Here is an 18,578-nt window from a genome sequence, read left to right on the forward strand (position 1 = left end):
GGCAGCCCCCTACACCCCAGGATCTGTGAGGCCCACAAAGGGATAACCAAGACTGACCATTTTAACTAAAATTCCAAATACTACATGGTATAGTAGTTAGAAGGCATCAATCCAAGTGATGTCCACACCTTGCATATGGGTTTGAAACTACAAGAGGTGACTGACAGTTTTTCCATAATGTAATGCTATCGTGGACACAGGTCAATCTCTTATCCTTAATCCATGTAGTGTCCAATTATCCTCTTGAAGAGTCTGCTCAGTGTGCAGACACAAAGTGCAGGTTTGTCTGGCACAGCCTGCATTGTGGCTCCCACTAACTTATAGATAAAACTGGAGGTGTGACTCACATTCCACAGGTTAAATGTTCTCAGTTACTCTAGCCAAGCCTATATAACATTATGTGTTCTCTTGCTGTTTATTTTTGTTCCTGTACTTCACTATATCTGGTTTGATATTTCTATAATAACAGTTCCTGCTTGAAGTGCATGCTCTATTTACCACAGAGCAGAAGCATTGTAAATACTGATAATAAAGCAGTGATAGGCACATTTTATATTTCACCAAGAAAAATATAAGTAATTTTTAAAACTGCAAGTGATATAATAAGACAGGATGCTTAGACACCCATTTTCTATCCTATCAATGCACGACGCACTAGCAAACTTTTTCCTCTTAGCTTATTAACCGTGATGATGACATTTCTGCTTCACTCCTGCCACCCCAGGGCAATTCTGAACATCTCCTAAAGGATTTCCTACTGTGAAATGATTCAACATTATTATTATTATTCTTTCAGTGTCTCTCACAACCCCTTGATACTCTCGGGTCAAATTCTGATACCCCACGTCTGAATTATTATTTCTGAGGTGTGAGAAACAGCTGTGATACCAGTAGTAACTGCAAACGTCTCTGAACTTTTTGGAATAATAATTATATCCCTTCAAAAGTAAAGAGAGTAATGATTTTGCATTCCAGGTTTGCTAAGGAATTCCTTTATACTCCACATCCATACAATCATCCCACTATCTCTGTAACATATACAGTCATCACACAAGTTAACTCCTTCAATCCAGTGGGCAATTTTTAACTGATACAGGACTCTCACGGACAGTTCTAATTTGAATTCTAGTTTCACTCTCACCTCCTGTCATTAGATGTACATAACATCAATAACACCGAGTCTGATTTTGTGGGTTTAAAGCAGAGTTGATGGTATTATGAGATGCTGATCTTTGGCTCATAAACTCATGATGGCAAGTAGTGTACAGTATCTCTCACTGTATAACAGTCTAGGTCACTAACATTCAACAAGTGTATATACAATACTACAGGCCTTGTGAGTTAAGAGTACTTGCAGCAACAATTTTTAAAAAAGTGGATGTCATCTTTTACATTAAGTCTCTATTATACTCCAGTACAGCTAATCAGACCAATACAGACACACGAAGTGGTGGGGAAGATCTGTACACCTACATTCACGAAGCCAACTAAAAAACCTACATCTGAGGAGTTCCCAAGAAACCCATTGTGGTGGATGTGAGGACTGGCAGAAAGAGGCGACTCCTCCATAATGGTTGCATTGGGGTAGTGAGGCAGGAAGCAAGTCACTGCCACCGAATGCCTCCTAACCCCCTGTTGACTTCTGACTCCCTCCCTGCCTAACTCGTCCGAGGAATGTCGCCTCATCACGCCCGGTGGTCTGGCCCGGCCTGGCTTCTTGCCTCGGCCTGCTTTCACTCTATGGTTCAGGTTGCCTGCACTTCCCTTGATGAAGAGAGAGACTGATGGATTGCTTAGCCCCATTTACCTTATATGAACAGAACAGGTTAGATTATGATCACTGTCTACAGTCACCAAAACTCCTCCAGTGACACCAGAGCATCGTCAACAGCTCATGGTGTGTGTCACCATTACTTGTTCACACTGGCTGCTGGCATCCTACATACACTCCACCTGAAGGTTTTCCTGAACTCAGGCATTTGTGCTATTTGATGCAAAAAAGTGTCAATATATACATATTATACTGCAAATGCCACCAATGTATGGTACATATAGAGCGGTAGTTCTTGTAATTACCTCCGATATCAATAAACTCCTGGAAAATTTGAACTAACATGTATTACTACAGTTATCAACCTATTCCTGTTTTCTATGACATACAGAAGGTTGAAACCTGAAACCAGATAAGGAAACAAGTAAAAACAATTTGCCACATATCCACTGATTTAGTGGATTAGAGTGTACACAAATGACCAAGGGGCTGAGCAATTGATCCCATCCTAGGGTAACTGGTTAACAGCAGGAAAGGCATCCAGTTGTAAAGTGATATACACTCCAGCAAAATCCTCTATACACAGTATGCCCTCACCTTTCACCAAACAAAACTTTGCCAGCTCCATTTTTTTTTTTTCTTCCAGGTAAGTATATTATCACAAAATACACTAGTTTACAGTGAATCTGGGGATACTTAAAAAATTATATATGAAATCATCTCAGAATATGTTTTTTAAGGTAGATTCTAATGTACAGTGATCTTAGGGGACACTACAGAGTTTGTATGCCACTGCATAGTTAAATTATGGCTGTGGGAACCCTTATTATAAGTTTCAATACTTTGTGGAAATTCTTTTCTTGCGGTGTCCATGCGGTGTAATTGTTGTGAGAGGTGAGGACTTACTGTACAGTAGTTGCAATGGACTATATGCTCTAAAAAGTCCTCTATATAAGGGCAAAATTTTAGCCACTCAAAAGAGGGGAGTGCATGGTGCAACTACTTACAGACAGAAGTGCAGGCATCATCAGTGAATGGGTCATACATCTATTCACATACAGTTCAGGCCTTAAAACTCTTGACTTCATCTTCTAAATCATCCAGTATCCATAATCAACATGTGCTGTATTTGGTGGAGCCATTCTGGTGTAGGGACTATGCAGCTCAAAAATAGGTGCATTCCTAGATCAATGTGAGTTTTTTTTTGACATACAGTGAACTTTGCGAATACAGTACCATGTAATTCCTTAAGCTACTATGGCTACAATTTACAAGTTTGCTGATGCCTTAACCCTTTGAAAATCCAGGTGACATCTTTTCTAGTTTATAGTATTCTTGCCACTTCTCATATTAAAGATAATTACTAAGGCACTCCAGTTCATAAAAACATCGTAAGCTGAAAAATGATGTCCCTGGAGTTCAAATGGTTAAAATATATGAACCCCTCTGTTTGTGATGCTACCACAACACTCGACATGCAAAGCTGTCATAGCTGCTGGTTTTCCTCAGCAACTCTTGCTTGTTGTTACAGCCAAAGTAAAGCTTGTATTTAGTCAGGCTGAACAAAATTTGTGTGGGAAGCTGTATGTCAAATGAAACTGCCTAATGTTAATTTTAACACAAAAAGAAAACAGTTATTTTGTTAGTACACCTATGTTTTATCACTCATTATCATTTCTGTTCTGCATTCAGCTTGAACAACAATGAACACATCATCTATTGTACTCTAAGAATGGCTCACCAATCAACAGTACCAATTCAGAATAAGACAGTTCATCAAGGCCTACAGTATCAACACAACTACACTATTTCTGAGCATATTCAAATTTACACCTTCAATCTGATGATGTATTTATTTTTTCTTGCTACTTCCAGATGATTTTATTACTGAATCTACAGCTACTGCAAAGTGACTTAGGACCTCCCCCACTAGGTATTAAAAATCACAGAAATTATAGTATATCACAATGTTTGTTCATGAAATGCCATTCATTAATATGAAATCATGTTTCCTTTGTTTTTCAGGACCAGTTGGATGCATTTCGGCATGGAATCACTTAGATCTCTAAAGTAATCTAAGAACATTCCTTTGCACCAAACATTTGTCAGTTCAGTCTTGAGGTTGTCCAGATTGGTTGTCTTCTTCTCTTCCATGATTCTCTTCATCTTTTATTTAGATTCGGACTATTGCCAGGCCAGTCGAGGACCTCAATCCGATTATCATGAAGCCATTTTGTCACCTTTCTTGACTTGTGACATGGAACTGAATCGTGCATGAAAAAGTCGCACCTATGAATAGCAAAAAAGTTTAACAAATGATCTTCCAGAATTTGAATGTACCAGCCACCATTGATCTTCAAGTTCTTAGGAAGAAAGTAGAGGCCTCCCATTCCCATTTCACCTGAGAAACACCCCCATACCATTACTGATTGTGCATGCTGAACAGTCGGCACCATGTAAGCAGGTTCATATCGACTACGGGAGGCAGGGCAATGAATCCTGGCAGAACGCACCTGTAACACTTGAAATGTGCTTTCATTGGAAGACATAACTTTTATCCACTCATCCAATGTCCAGTGTGCATACTTCTTGGCAAAATGAATGCGCTGCTTCTTCATGCAGTCAGTGAGATGCGGTTTCTTGGCTTTGGTACGGCTTGGCAAACCCAGCTCCTTCTGGAAGCGGTGCTGGATAGTTCGAATTGAGACTTTTTGTAACAGCCGGGGATGCATTCTCTTCAATTCTGCTGCTGTCAGTGAAGGATTCTTGATTACTTCCTTCTACAGAAGTGTATCTGTACCTCTGGAAGTCATCGTCTTCTTTCCACCGGCATGCTTGTGCTCTGGTACGACATCAGGTGGCACACTGCATGCTGCAGCAAGAATCTTCATGATGGTCGACTTTGCACGTCCAGTACATTCACAAATCGTGTTGATAGGGACATTATCCTGCCACCGTGCAATGATATGGACACTCTCATCCCTTGAGCAGTACTTTCCAGGAATGACAACTCAACTGTAGGAAAATAACAGGGCAAAGAGTAATGCATACGAAAAAGAAGGGAGGTGCAAACTCGGAGCAACGGGAACATACACTCCCACTCTTGCTTCTGGGCAAGCACTGACGTGCTGAGTGTTTCACCACCTCCTGCCAACACAAGAGGAGTTGCCAGTTACTTCTTGCCCAAAAGATTCACTTGGTAGAGGTGGAAACACAAAGCAAAGACAGACAACTCTCCCACAGCAATTTTGTGTGTAGGTCCTAAGTCAATTTGCAGTGGGTGTATATCTAACCCACTGAAGTAGAAAAATAAGCTCTATCAGAATAAAAACATCAGAAGACAGCAAGAATCAAATATAAAATATCATCATACTGAAAGAGTGAAGTCAACATCATCACAATGCATCACACAGCTGACAAGGTTTTTCATCCTGGAACCATACCTCCAGCTTCGTCTGAGAAATATGAGCAGCATCTACGTCATGACTGTATGATTTGAGCATCATGCCGCGCTTGTTGTTATTGCTGTTTCTGTTGGTGGGGCGGGGTCTGTGAGCCTCACGACCCTCTCCCGCTGACCCCACAAAGCCCGGGTGAGAAGGATTGGAGGGGGAAGGGGAGGAACTGATGCCACCACTCACCTGCGTCACAACTCCACTATCAGAATTCAATGTCAGCCGGCTGGGAAGAAAAAGGATGGAATACAAATATACAAGCAGTCTTTGTTATAAGTCAGACATAAATTCTAAAACATCAACACTTTTTCCTTATAAATGATAATGTAAACCAAAGAACATTATATAAGTTGCTATTCAACTTTCATAGGAAGCCAGCTTGGGAGAGGGGAAGGAACTGTTATATTCTTGTGATGTGTTCCAAATCATCACATCTTATCGACTGGCACTGTATACTCTCTCCAAAAAGTATCTGAATGCTGGAAACACCATGCATTTTGAAATACATGCTGAAGAATCTGAAAACATCTCCCCTCTTCTGTTTTTCTATCAGCAATGCTTACTACACAACCAGTGTTTAACAGCAGTGATATGATTTCAAGGTGCATCACTCCACAATCAGGCATACCAACCATTCCAAAATGACAAGTTACTTTCACATCTATCATTCCCAGGTATTCAGATACTACTTGGTGGAAGTGTAAACTGGAAGAAGCTGGCAAATTAGTGTTCCAAGTCACAATGAAACTTAATTTAAAAAAAAAAATCCTGTAATTTGTAAGGCATTCTGAGTTTACTGAACAAACTTTATGGTTATAACGAATATCTTTACACACATCTCAAAGTACAGTATCTTACCTCTTCTTTCCTTCCTTATTCTTGTTGCTATAAACAGAAGCAGAGAGCTTTGTTAGCATTCATGAAATAAAGTGCCTGCTAAACATGATATACTGTACTATTTTCACTATCAATAACATTTTCATTGGCTGAAATCTCTTGAAACCATTGATTCTCTATACAGTATATCCTCTGTACTTTATCTTTACTCACATCTGAAATATCATCAGGCTGGATCCAAAACTCTGGTCTAACAATGCAACTCCATGACCTTATACATATATACAAGTACAGGTATAAATAAAAAATACATTCTCCCCACCCTCCACCTGATATAGCAACACTCCACACTCATAAGTAAATTAGTAAGGAAGAGGTGGAAGAAAATTAAAGCCCACATGAATGAAACACCATAAAAAAAAAAAAAATCTACTAGATACATTAATTCTCCATACCCAAACGGAAACTGGTACTAAAAAAAAAAAAAAAAAAAAAAAAAAAAAAAAAAAGTCACTATGAAGCCGCACCTGCCACCCATAGTGAAGCTGGTTGTGTCAGAGGGACCAATGGAGAAGTCAGTCTCATCAGTAGATGAGTCATTGGAGTCCTTTCCTGTGTCTTGTTGGTGGTGGTGTTGGAGGCTGCCCACACTCCACACTCGCCTCATCCCTCCCTCTCTCCTAACCTCTCCTAGCTGGTTAACATCTGTCAGTGGGACAGACAAAGTACTGGTACTGGGATACAAGAGGAGGGAAGGTACAAAAATAACAGCTCATATCTTCCCCAAAATGGATATCCAGAATCCACAATGGCAGTAAATATTTTACAGTAATATTACCCCTGGGGGTAGGGGGGTTTCAAGAATACTCCCCCAGTATCCCTGCTTGTCGTACGAGGCGACTAAAAGGGTTGGTGGTGGGTTAGTGCCCCACCCCGTAAAAAGAACTAACTAAAAAAGCAAATACAGCGCCTCGGACCCGGACGGACCATACGTTGATGACTAAGGAACGGACAAAGGACATTCTGAGAGTAGGAACGTGGAATGTGAGAGGAGTGAATGATGAAGTGAAAGAGAGAGAGATTGTCCAGGTGCTTGAGGATGCAAAAGTGGATATATGTGGATTGACTGAAACTAAATGGAAAGGTGAAAGGATGAGAGAATGGGAATACGGTGTAGGTATATGTGCGAGAGTCAGTGAGAATGAGAGGGCAAGAGAGGGAGTATGTCTGATGATAAGCAAGAAGTGGAAGGAGAATATAAGAGAGTATGGAACAGTGGGTGCAAGGATTGTATGGGTGAGGATGAAAGTAGGTATACAAGCATGAGGCGATTGTATGTGTATATGCTCCAACAGAGGATCGAGTGGCAAGAGTGAAAGATGAGTTTGGGCGAGAGTAGAAGCATGTATGGACAAGTTTGAGAGGAGCGAGAGAGTGCTGTTGATTGGAGACATGAATGGCAAAGTCGGGAATGTACGAGTGGATGGAGTGGTTGGTCAGTGGGGTGTGCCAGCGGAAGTAGATGGGAATGGTAGTGCTTTGGTGGACATCTGTGCTGGTAGGGTTGGCAATAGCCAACACCTACTTTCGTCATAAGATGATCCACCGGTATACATGGAGAGTAATGAGGAGGATGGATGGTGAACTTGTTGAGCAGGCAATGATAGACTACGTGTGTGTGGATGAGCGAATGAGAAGACAAGTGTTGGATGCAAGGGTGTGGAGAGGGTGGGGGAATGGAGTCTCGGACCATCACTTAGTGATGGCCAAGGTAGAGCTGCAAAGAAAGTGGTTGAGGAGGCGAAGGGGAAGACAGGAGGAAGCAGCTCCTGTGAGAAGAGTGGAGAAATTGCAAGATAGTGAGAAGAGGACAGAGTATAAGAGCATAGTGGAAGAAAGATTGGGAAGGTATGAGCTAGAGCAGATGGAAGGGGTGGAAGACGATGTAAGATATTCACTTGAAGAGATAAGCACAGCGTGTGAGGCGGTTTGTGGAGTGAGGAGGAGATGCAAGGGTGTGCAAGGGACAGCATGGTGGAATGATGAGGTGAAACGAGCTGTGGAACAAAAGAAGAAGGCATATGGTGAATGGTTGGCGAGTAGAGGTAGGGAGAAGATGAGAGAGAGAAGAGAGAAGTATATGTGAGCAGGAGAAGGGAGGTTAAGAGACTGGTGAAGGAGAGTAAGAAGAAAGTGGATGAAGAGTTTGGGAGGAATCTGAGTGTGAAATGGAGGGAGAGTAAGAAATTGTTTTGGAAGGAGGTAAAGAAAGTAAGGCAGTGTGAAAGGGGAAATAGTAGGGGAGTGAAAGATAGGAATAATAGATTGTTGGTGGAGAAGAGAGAGAAATTGAGGAGATGGAAGGAGCACTTTGAGGATTTGTTGAATGTAGAGAGTGAGAGCAGTGTGAGTATAAGTGGTTGGGGAATGGCTGGGAGAAGAAGAGATGAGAGGAGGGAGGAAGAGATCAGTAGGTCGGAAGTAGTGGAAGCGATGAAGAAGATTAAGCTGGGAAAGGCCCCAGGAATTGATGGAGTGTGTGGTGAAATGCTTAGGTATGGGGGTGAGATTGTTGTGGAGTGGATATGGAAGTTGTGTAGATTGGCTTGGGAAGAGGGAAGGGTTCCAGAGGACTGGAAATCAGGTATAATTGTTCCTCTGTACAAAGGAAAAGGGGAGAGAAGTATGTGGTAACCATAGGGGTATTTGCCTTCTTAGTGTGACTGGTAAAATATATGGTAGAATACTCATTGATAGGGTTAGGCATATGACAGAGGAGCTAGTTGGAGAAGAACAAGGGGGATTTAGGAAGGGAAAAGGGTGTGTAGATCAGATATTTGTTCTAAGATGTTTAGTGGAGAAGTATCTAGAAGGGAAGGAGAAGTGTACGCTGCCTTCATGGACTTGGAGAAAGCTTATGACAGAATAGATAGGAAAGGTATGTGGAAGGTATTAAGAATATATGGAGTGGAGGAAATTGTTGAGTGCTGTGAAGAGTATGTACGAGGGAGCTAGGGCTACGGTGCGAGTGGATGGTGAGCTGAGTGAGTTCTTTGATCTCAATGTGGAACTGAAACAGGGGTGTGTAATGTCTCCTTGGCTGTTTAATATATATATGGATGGGGTCGTAAAGGAGGTACAAGGTAGGGCAGTGGATGTGGGGGTGGCCTTAATGAATGAGGGTGAGATTTGGAAGCTTCCGGTGTTGCTGTTTGCTGATGATACAGTATTGTTGAGTGAAGATGAATGGGAGTTGCAAGGTTTGGTGAATGAATTTGGGACAGTGTGTAGGAGGAGGAAGCTGAAAGTTAATGTAAACAAAAGTAAAGTTATGGTGTTTGGAGAGGGAATGAAGTCACAGAGTGTGCAGTGAGGTTGGATGGTGAGGATATGGAGAATGTGAGTGCATTCAAGTACTTGGGTAGTGTGATGAGTAAGGATGGAACTTTGGGGGATGAAGTACGTGAAAGGGTACAGCAGGGAAGGAAGGTTGTTGGCACACTGAAAGCAGTGATGAGAAATAGGGAGGTGAGTATGGAAGTTAAGAAGTCACTGCATGATGGTATTGTGATCCCTACCCTGACGTATGGAAGCAGGCGTGGACCTTGCAAGAGGGGAACAAGTCAAGAGTGAGAGCAGTGGAAATGAGTTACTTGAGAGGAGCATGGAGGTGACATGGAGGGACAGGTTGACGAATGAAGAAGTGAATGAACGTTGTGGGGTAGATGTGGATGTGGTTGAAAAGATTAGGAGAAATACACTGAGGTGGTTTGGACATGTGGAGAGGATGGAGAATGAAAGACTGACTAAGAGGGTGTATGTAGGTGAGGTGGAGGAGGGAGAGGAGGTGGGCCGAGGATGAGGTGGAGGGATGGAGTTGAGAGGTATATGAGGGAGGGGGGGGTGAGTTGGGGGGAGGGGAGTCAAATGGTGGGTGACAGAGTGACTTGGAGGCGTTTTGTCTGCGGCCACCCTTTGCGGGATTAGGGCGTCGGGCTATAGATAGATAGATAGAATATTACAAGAATTTTTTTTCTCAAATTAGAACAATGAAAAATACTTCAAGGTTTTCCCTCTAAAAACAAACAAACAAACAAGCAGGATCTTATATTGTCTAAAACCTATTTTTTCTTCCTTAAGAAGTCTTGGAGGCACATTTTGGAAGAAGGCATATCATGTATTCTCTGCTCACCTACATACAGTACCTTACACAAGTGCAACCATCACTGGTGTCTTTATTGTAGTGAATTTTCACACTGTTAAGAATATTTTCCTTTTGCTATTTATATTCACATTCAAACTCTCAGTGACACACTCATCCACAATCTCTAACCCTTTCTTTCTCCCCTCCTTCTCTCTCTCTCTCTCTCTCTCACCAGTGACTATTTTACTCTTGAAATCAACATATGATTTTAATCAATCTGTAGGCAACTTTTGGAACTACAGGGGCTAGATATAGCCTTGATTAAATGTCTTCCAGCAAGAGATCCTTCCGATGCAAAAGAACACTGTCTAGATGTGAACTGATTAAAATGAAAACTATGTCAACAGAGAGAAGGCATTAATTCCTTTATTGTTTCCACCTCTTCCTCTTATACTTTTCTTTGCTGCTTTTTAATCTTCAGTTTGTAATATGATTTTTTGTTTGGTATTCTAAAGTACTAAAGTGATCTATGTTAAAACCTGTGGCAAATGATACAAAAACATCACTGTTTATTGGACTTGTCAAATAATATAAAAACATCACCGTTTATTGGACTTGTCAAGCTTTCAGTGCCATAAAATACTAGCAGGATATAGTGCTAGTGCCATCTGGATAGCATTTTACCCTTTTACATTAAATGGCTGCAAGAAATTATAGTTGATTAAAAAAAAGAAAGTTTGTCAAAGGTTTGGCTACTATAGTCTAGAACATTTAAAGGTAGATGACTGGCCTTCAACACTTTTGTTGGCATTATCATCACCATCATTATAATTTTCTATTTTTTTCTGTTTCCATAAAGTATTTTATAGCACTCCTCCATCCTGCCCTGTTCTATACCAGACCTCTAGTAGTAACTACATCTGAGGTCATACACACCACTTCCTCCATAGTTTTACTTGGTCTAACACTCTGTCAGTGGCCTGATACAACCACACATCTACTCATCCCCACCCAACTCCCCTGCTCCATCCTCTCAACACATCTTTCTGATGCTTTCCACCCTCAGGTTTCTTCACAGCTTTTCCAAATATATCCAATCATCAATTTTCTACAACCCTCACTACAGTAACTTTGGATAAACCACATCCACAATGTGGTCTGATCAACTCTTATAGTCAACCCCTTTCAATTCAAAGGTATATTTTTCCATCTTATTCATGCCAGTAACAGAATATTTTATTCAGGGTATGACTTAGGCTCAGTCTTAATTAACCTCTAAACTACAAAAGAGGTCTTTCCTAAGCTGAATAAGTTTGATAAAAAGGATAAAAAATAAATTATAAAACACCACCTGGACTGAGTGGGGGTTAAGTTGGGGTGGGTGTATGAGAACAACATATATTACTCTTTTTACTTGGCATAAAATTTACATCTCTCCATCTTGAATGTTTAGTTATAGCACGAGATTAACACAAGAATATAGCACTAGGCAAAAAGAAGTGCTACAGAAACAATGTAGAGAAGAACTGTCTTATTCTGCCATCAAGGGATATTATCTACAAAAGGATGAAAATCTCTACCAGGTTTAGGCTACTGTTTTTGCTGTTGTTGTGGTCCCAGGCTTATTTACCATACACATGAACCTGGTGGACTACAGGCTTAGGCTTCCCTTTTCCTGCAGTCTACCATCCTTTTGGGTGGACAGGGGACAAGTTGAGGGATGTTTGTAAAATGGTGAAAGAACTATACCTGACGTGAAGGTATGACTGTGTGTGATGCCTGCCTCTGATCCCAGCGAAGACCCTGAGTCTCGAGTCAGCAGCTGATGGCTCTTCTTTCGGATGCTACTGGAGGTCCCTATCACCTTTAGATCCATGGTTGACTCCCTGGGGGTCCTGGTTAGCCCCGTGGAGCTCCCAAGGCTGTGATGAAAGCTGGATGCCCCTGCCACGCCACCCATGGTCAGAAACATTAGCGCCGACTGACTCCCCAATAGCTGGTGCACTGATCAACGTCACCAAACACAGATCCAGTCCACGAGTCCAAGTGTTACAGTTTTCCATCCAAAGTTGTTGCAGTCACAGAAGATTTATACATTTTGGTATAGTTCATTTATTTTCATATACAGTACAGTATAAAAATTGCATATAATTGGTGATTTATTTTATGTTACAGGATTTTTAATTTTCAAAAAAGCACAAGCACATATATTTGCAAGATAAATGATATGACAGCATCATATTTTTGTTTTCCCATTATTTTTTATAGTGACATGAAATTTAGACAAATGAATTGCAGCCATAGTCAATTAATGATGTCAGTAAAAATTAGACATAAAGTCAGTTGGTGAATCATGCCATATTTCCCAAACACATTGCAGACAAATCACAGCATCACCACAAGAGGCACAGTGACAGACAGACACAAGCCATTGAAGATGATGAAGCAATTTAAGTTTCACAATTTTAGTTTCATAATAAGCAGACACAAAAGCCAACGGTTACATGAGAAACAGGAGAAAAAAATTAATTCAAGAGCGGTTTCACAAAGTTCGGGATGTTCGGAGAAGAACCAACCATTTTCCCCCCGAGAGGCAACCCACAATCCATACAGGTGGGGCAGAGAGGAGTGAAAAAGAAAGAGAAAAAAACATTAATCTCAATTTTTGCTAGTGACTTACATTACATCTATTTCCCTATCAATCTATCTATCTGTCTATCTACCATCCAGTCCTTTATAGCCCCAAGAGAATCATAGAGGCCTGGGTCTAGGCTACTCAGTCCAGACATTTATGGTGAGAGTGACCAGTAACTCACCCTGGGCAGCATTATGTGAGCAATAAACTTCAACCTACCCTTGGCATTAAACACATAAAGACCACATCCATTTATCTACAGTAATTTAACACCCAAGCCTGTCTGTCTGTAGCAAGAGTCTCAATATCAGTTTTCTTCATTAATGCTAACCTTCAATAGGCAATATTAAGCATGACAGTAAAGTTAGCTTTTCTCAATGTCTTTTAGTATAAAATGATTAACTTCACTTACAGTACCATGGTGTGCAGATAGCCACTAGCCTCAGCAATAGACTTTAACAACATGCATATGGAGACCAGTCTTGGTGAGGGGAGGCTAACAGAACAAAGAAAGTGCAAGGAGTGTTCAGATCCCAACAGGTACTAACTGGACATCATTCAAAATATAGAGGCAATAAGAATCATGCAAAGGTCAAGAAGAGATGTGGGGTACCATCATGAGCACAAGTTCCCTGACAATCCCCTGCCAGCAATGTGTCCCATCAGCAATATTTCTCATTCCCCAAACAACGTCAGAGTGTCCTTCCTTTGCATACTCTTTTGTTCTTTGCTTCACAATGCAGTCACATAAAAAATATTTTATGTAACATCTTCCATCACCAAAGCTGAGAGGAAAGAGTCAGCAAGCTTTTAATTATGATAACACACAGTTGGTGATATGGCATGCACACCTATAAAACTGCAGAAGGTGTGACTGCTTAAAATGACAACCTCTGTTTAGTGTTGTAATACTGTATAATTCAGTAAGAAAATACTCCTATACAAAACAAAACAAACTCAGCTGTTGATATTGTCTTAACATCTGAAAAATAAAGCATGAAACAGGATGGAGAATTCTTAGTTTGGGTACTTTAACACACAGAGCGTAAAACATGGTGAAGGCAAGTCATGACATCAAAATAAAACAAAACACCAATTCATGCCATGTTAGCTGATCAAGGGGAGGATACACTCTCTTGGATGGAATACGGAACACTCAGGAACATCATAAAATAAAAAGATATTCTAGTAACACAAATGCTGCATTCCCTCTACTGTGTTTCCCTAAGAACTAACATTGAATAGAAACTAGAGAAAGATAAATATTCTGTGCTGAAAAATACAGTTTACAGTTACGGCATGTACAGTATATTCATATGCAGTAACATGTTAACATGTAACATGTGAAAATCAACTACACATGCTGTACGTATATAAATGGGCAAATTCATTGTCGGATGCGATGAACATGATAACTGTATAACTAGGGACAAAGTTAGCCTACTATTCCACTGCATCTACTTCACACTTAGGGATTGTATTTCACATTTTTCCCTGATGAATCACATCAAACAAAATTGGTTCTGACAAAAGGAACACACAAAACCTCTCTCAGCATAAGAACAATAAGTAAGAAGATCCATCCATCCATCCATCCATCCATCGATCATCCAATCCTATGCCACCCCATGAGGAGTGTAGGAGCCCACTGATAGACAGGTTGGTCTTGACATTTAAGATGAGAGTGACCAACCCTGAGTGGCACTACGTGTCCAATAAACCCCACCCACCCCTTAGGTAAGAAGAAAAGCTGAAATATTAGGCAAGCCTCGTCCCCAGCTGTTTATGACTTATATGCAAGTGGATGAGCTTAAAACAAGTGTTGTTATTGTTGTTACTCCAGGCTGATCTGGATGTGAACCTAGTGGACTGCAGGAAACCAGCCACTCTGACAGGGTGCTCCCAGAGATCTCCTATTGAAGCTATGCTGAAATCTTGTTTGTGTTATGATAGTGAGGTGTATGAGGTGATATATGTAGAACTTACTGTATTCCCAAATATAAACAGACTACAGGTCATGGATGGTGTAAGGGTCAGTATAATGGTGAACCAATAATCTTACCCTCTCTATTGATGGGTTTTGTCCTTGATGATCTGAGAATATGTGCATGCAAGCTAAGTGCACCATGCATGTATACAAACACATAAGCACAAAATAAAAATATGTACAATATACACCAGTTTATAATGTACCTTCACATTCATTTTTTTAAATATCATTTCTCTAAAACAACTCTTGAGGATGAGGGCACCTTTACTCTTACTGATCATTGTAAAGCAACAGGTGCATCACTCCATGGATGCTAATCAAAAAATGCCATATCATTCCTTAATACCTCTCCCTTTCACTCATGGATCCTTGATGAAAAACAGTAAGACAGTACTGAGCACAGGCCACACTGCATCCCAAAATGTAGGGTAACTTTAATAGGTCTGGAGAAAGTGAAGAACTCATACCTAAAACCAGCTTACAGGTGGCAGGTAACCTCTTAAGAGTAGGAAATATTTTCAAGTACGGTATCTTCATAGAAATTTTTCCCAGGAAAAACTGGTTCTATGGTGGGAGAAAAATAAGTTTTTCACCATCTGGAAAGGTGATAGACCTTTTTCAAAATGTAACTGGTTTCCCCAGGATTATGGTTTCCTATGAACTGACCCTAATTATTTTTACCTTCGACACCAATGTTCACATGTCTGTTAAATAAATAAATTTTTTTTAGAACAGATTAAAGCCGGATAATGAAAGTAACACTGACGCAACACAGAGATGGCAGGCAGAGAACCAGCTGGTGGGGTGAAATGCCAAGCTGGGATGGAACACAGTACTGTAATATACTCAATCCTTGGCTAAAACTGCCAACCCTCTACAACACCTTGGGTGCTAAGTTCTTTCCATAGATAAACACTGGAATATGGTGCAAATCAATGAGAAGTGCTATAGAATGGAGGTAGAGCCACGGTACTCTCTTATTTTGCCAATGAGCTTTGTGAATAAGCTGTAAAATCTCTATCAAGTTATGGCAGACAAGTCAAAACTGACATGCCAGAGAGAAAGAGTTGAGAAGGGTTTCTGTTACATAATGGACAGACACAAAAGATGATGATAATTTGTGCATCCTTTTACATAGTTTCATATGTGGTTTAAGTAATCCAATGGCATACACACATTTTCAACTTAATAACACTGTCAGTCTAAAGCAGGATATGTTTACAGGCATTTTTCATCCTACCCTCCATAATCTTACTAACCTACACTTATTTGCAAGGCATGGGTGTACACAACTCGCTTCTCCAGTGGAAGAAAATGGCATCTCTTGCTCTTATGGACTAGGTGTTTGCCCTTAAGAACCAGAATATACAGTGTGAAACCTGAAACTGTGTATTATAGCATGTCCATGAAAAGATGTCAACAGCAAACCAGCTGCTGCAACACATTGCTTCATATATGTACTACACATATCTGGATGGAAGCTTATGTACTGCCAAGGTTAACAGTGGCAGAGTATTACTAACAGGGGAGAGACTGGTACTAGAACACTACCTGGAGGTTAAAAGAGGTGCACCGAAAAAGCAGTGCTTCAAGTAGTCTGCAACAGTCAGCATTACTCTTATATTTATTAGAATGAGATTAAGCATCTTTGCTACTGCCAAAGACTCAAGTGAGAAAACCTCAAGCAACAACATAAGGAAAACTGCCCATGCACTGCACTCACTGCCTGTGTGACAAGAGTTGAATTCTTTCTGAATCTGAGATGACTAGATCAAATGCTTCAGAAGCAGCAGATAACAAAAAAATTATTAAAATTAAAAAAAAAAAAAAATGAAAAATGGTAAAAAAAAAAGTGCTTGAGAGCAAATACAGTACCTTCAGAATACAGCAAAACATAATTGGAATGGCTAGGGGATCAGTGAGTTCTATGGAAAAATATTTAATATGACATGCTAAAATAATAATAATAATAATAATAATACAAAATAAAAAAAACCAGACAGTTCTGGAAACGGAAACTTGTATGAGGGAGGGATAATCTCATTACTCAAGACTGTCAGATGGTATCCTTGAACCGGGATGAATGATTCAGTAAGTTCACAGCATTTTTTGGTGAGCATTTGTGAAGTGATGCACCTATTACAGTACTGTACTTTGATCTGATCAGTAAGCAAAAAGGCTTCCTACATCCTAAAGAATGAAAATATTCAATGGTCTTTAGCCAAATATATTAGAATTTTTCCCTAGAAACATTATACAATACCTCAATTCTGTGTAATGACGACAAAATCATGACTGGCTTTTAAGTAAAATAAAATAACAATCCAATCTTAAACGGGAGGATTTTAACAAATAAATGCATGTGAAAATACAAATCACCCCAAAAAATACAACTGATCCCAATTCTACCACTTTATTTTGTATTCAAAATAAAGTAATACACAAGAAAGCCACATCTGCCAAAAGGTGAACTCCAACTGTTGCCACTGCACTAATAAAGCAGAGATAACTACAGTACTGTATCTCTGCAAAAGAATGTTCTCAACACTTAGTCACATAAGGGAGGAGCTGTAAAACTAGTACTGCAGCTGAATTCAGAATATCCTTGTACAGTACAAAGGCTTGAACCATGAGCCTTGTAGACAGGAAGAGAATGCTTCCATAACACTACAATCTAACTACAATTACATGCTTGTTTCAGACTGTTTATCTAAATGTACTTGATCTTGACAAAAACTCACAACTTCTATCACACCTACACAATGTGCCACTAACTGTACAATGCACTTGTGAATTCAACTGTACATATGTAACCATTTGTTGAGAACACAAATAGTGAATGATGTACATTACAACAGTCCACATATTCATGGCCATGGATGGATATATCTGAGGCCACCAAACTACACAAATAAAACCAGACAAGTGACACAGCCTCATATTCTCACTGAGCAAGGAGGCTCCCAAGCAGGTCTTCTTTAACAAATTAATTCTGTATCTGGAAGGTTAATATGATCATGTGTAGCAATTATGCAATATAAAAAGTGGATGATAAATAGCACACCACTACAAACTCACCTGGTGTATCTTATATGATATGGGGACAGCTCAATCTGCTGGTGTGGGTCTGGGTGTGGCAATGGGAGTAGGAAATAAACTGATGTGGGATAGACACTGATGAAGCTGACTGAGCTGTCACCGCAACACACAAGAAATCATCCAGCAGAGTGGAAGGGGAGTATTATACCATATACAGACCAATCAGTATATCTATTAACCCACAGATTGCGAGCCACAGCTCAGGCTGGGTAGCGTCACGTTGCGAGCCACAGCTCAGGCTGTGCTGGCCGTGCATCACCCCTATGCAAATTTATGCATGGGGCTACACATAGTCAGAGAAAAAGAGAGATTTTTTTTTTTTTTTTCACCACATGATGTCCTGGATGTTTAGCTTCAAGATTATAAAAAACAAAATCCTAATTTTTTTTTTATATTGGTTTCACTACCCCTCTGCATAAACTTATGCATGGCCCTATGCAAAGATGGAGAGAAAGAGAGATTTTTTTTCACCAGATGTTGCCTTGGATGTTTATCTTGAAGTTTATAATAAACAAAAACTAAAACAAAAAAACTTTTTTTCTTAATTTTTTGCACACCACAGGATGGGATAATAAAAGGTAACTGCGCAATCCACGGGTTAAAAATATATGCAAGGATATAAATAGCATAAATGAGAATAGTAAGGT

General features: G+C 40.1%; 1 protein-coding gene across 1 annotated transcript in view; it reads right to left on the reverse strand.

Moving 5' to 3' along the window:
- Positions 1–5,166: 5,166 nt before the first annotated feature.
- LOC145405802 (stromal interaction molecule homolog) overlaps positions 5,167–18,578 on the reverse strand; it is a 105,010-nt gene continuing 91,598 nt past the window's right edge. Inside the window, exons 11-13 of the mRNA XM_080277039.1 lie at positions 11,957–12,211; positions 6,591–6,768; positions 5,167–5,452 (exon numbers count right to left, since the gene is read on the reverse strand). Of these exons, the coding sequence (XP_080133165.1) occupies positions 5,167–5,452; positions 6,591–6,768; positions 11,957–12,211 (719 nt within the window). The remainder of the gene's footprint in view (positions 5,453–6,590; positions 6,769–11,956; positions 12,212–18,578) is intronic.

This window comes from Coenobita brevimanus, chromosome 68, assembly GCF_032717465.1.
Source record: "Coenobita brevimanus isolate Jiangsu-jjx chromosome 68, ASM3271746v2, whole genome shotgun sequence".
NCBI lineage: Eukaryota > Metazoa > Arthropoda > Malacostraca > Decapoda > Coenobitidae > Coenobita > Coenobita brevimanus.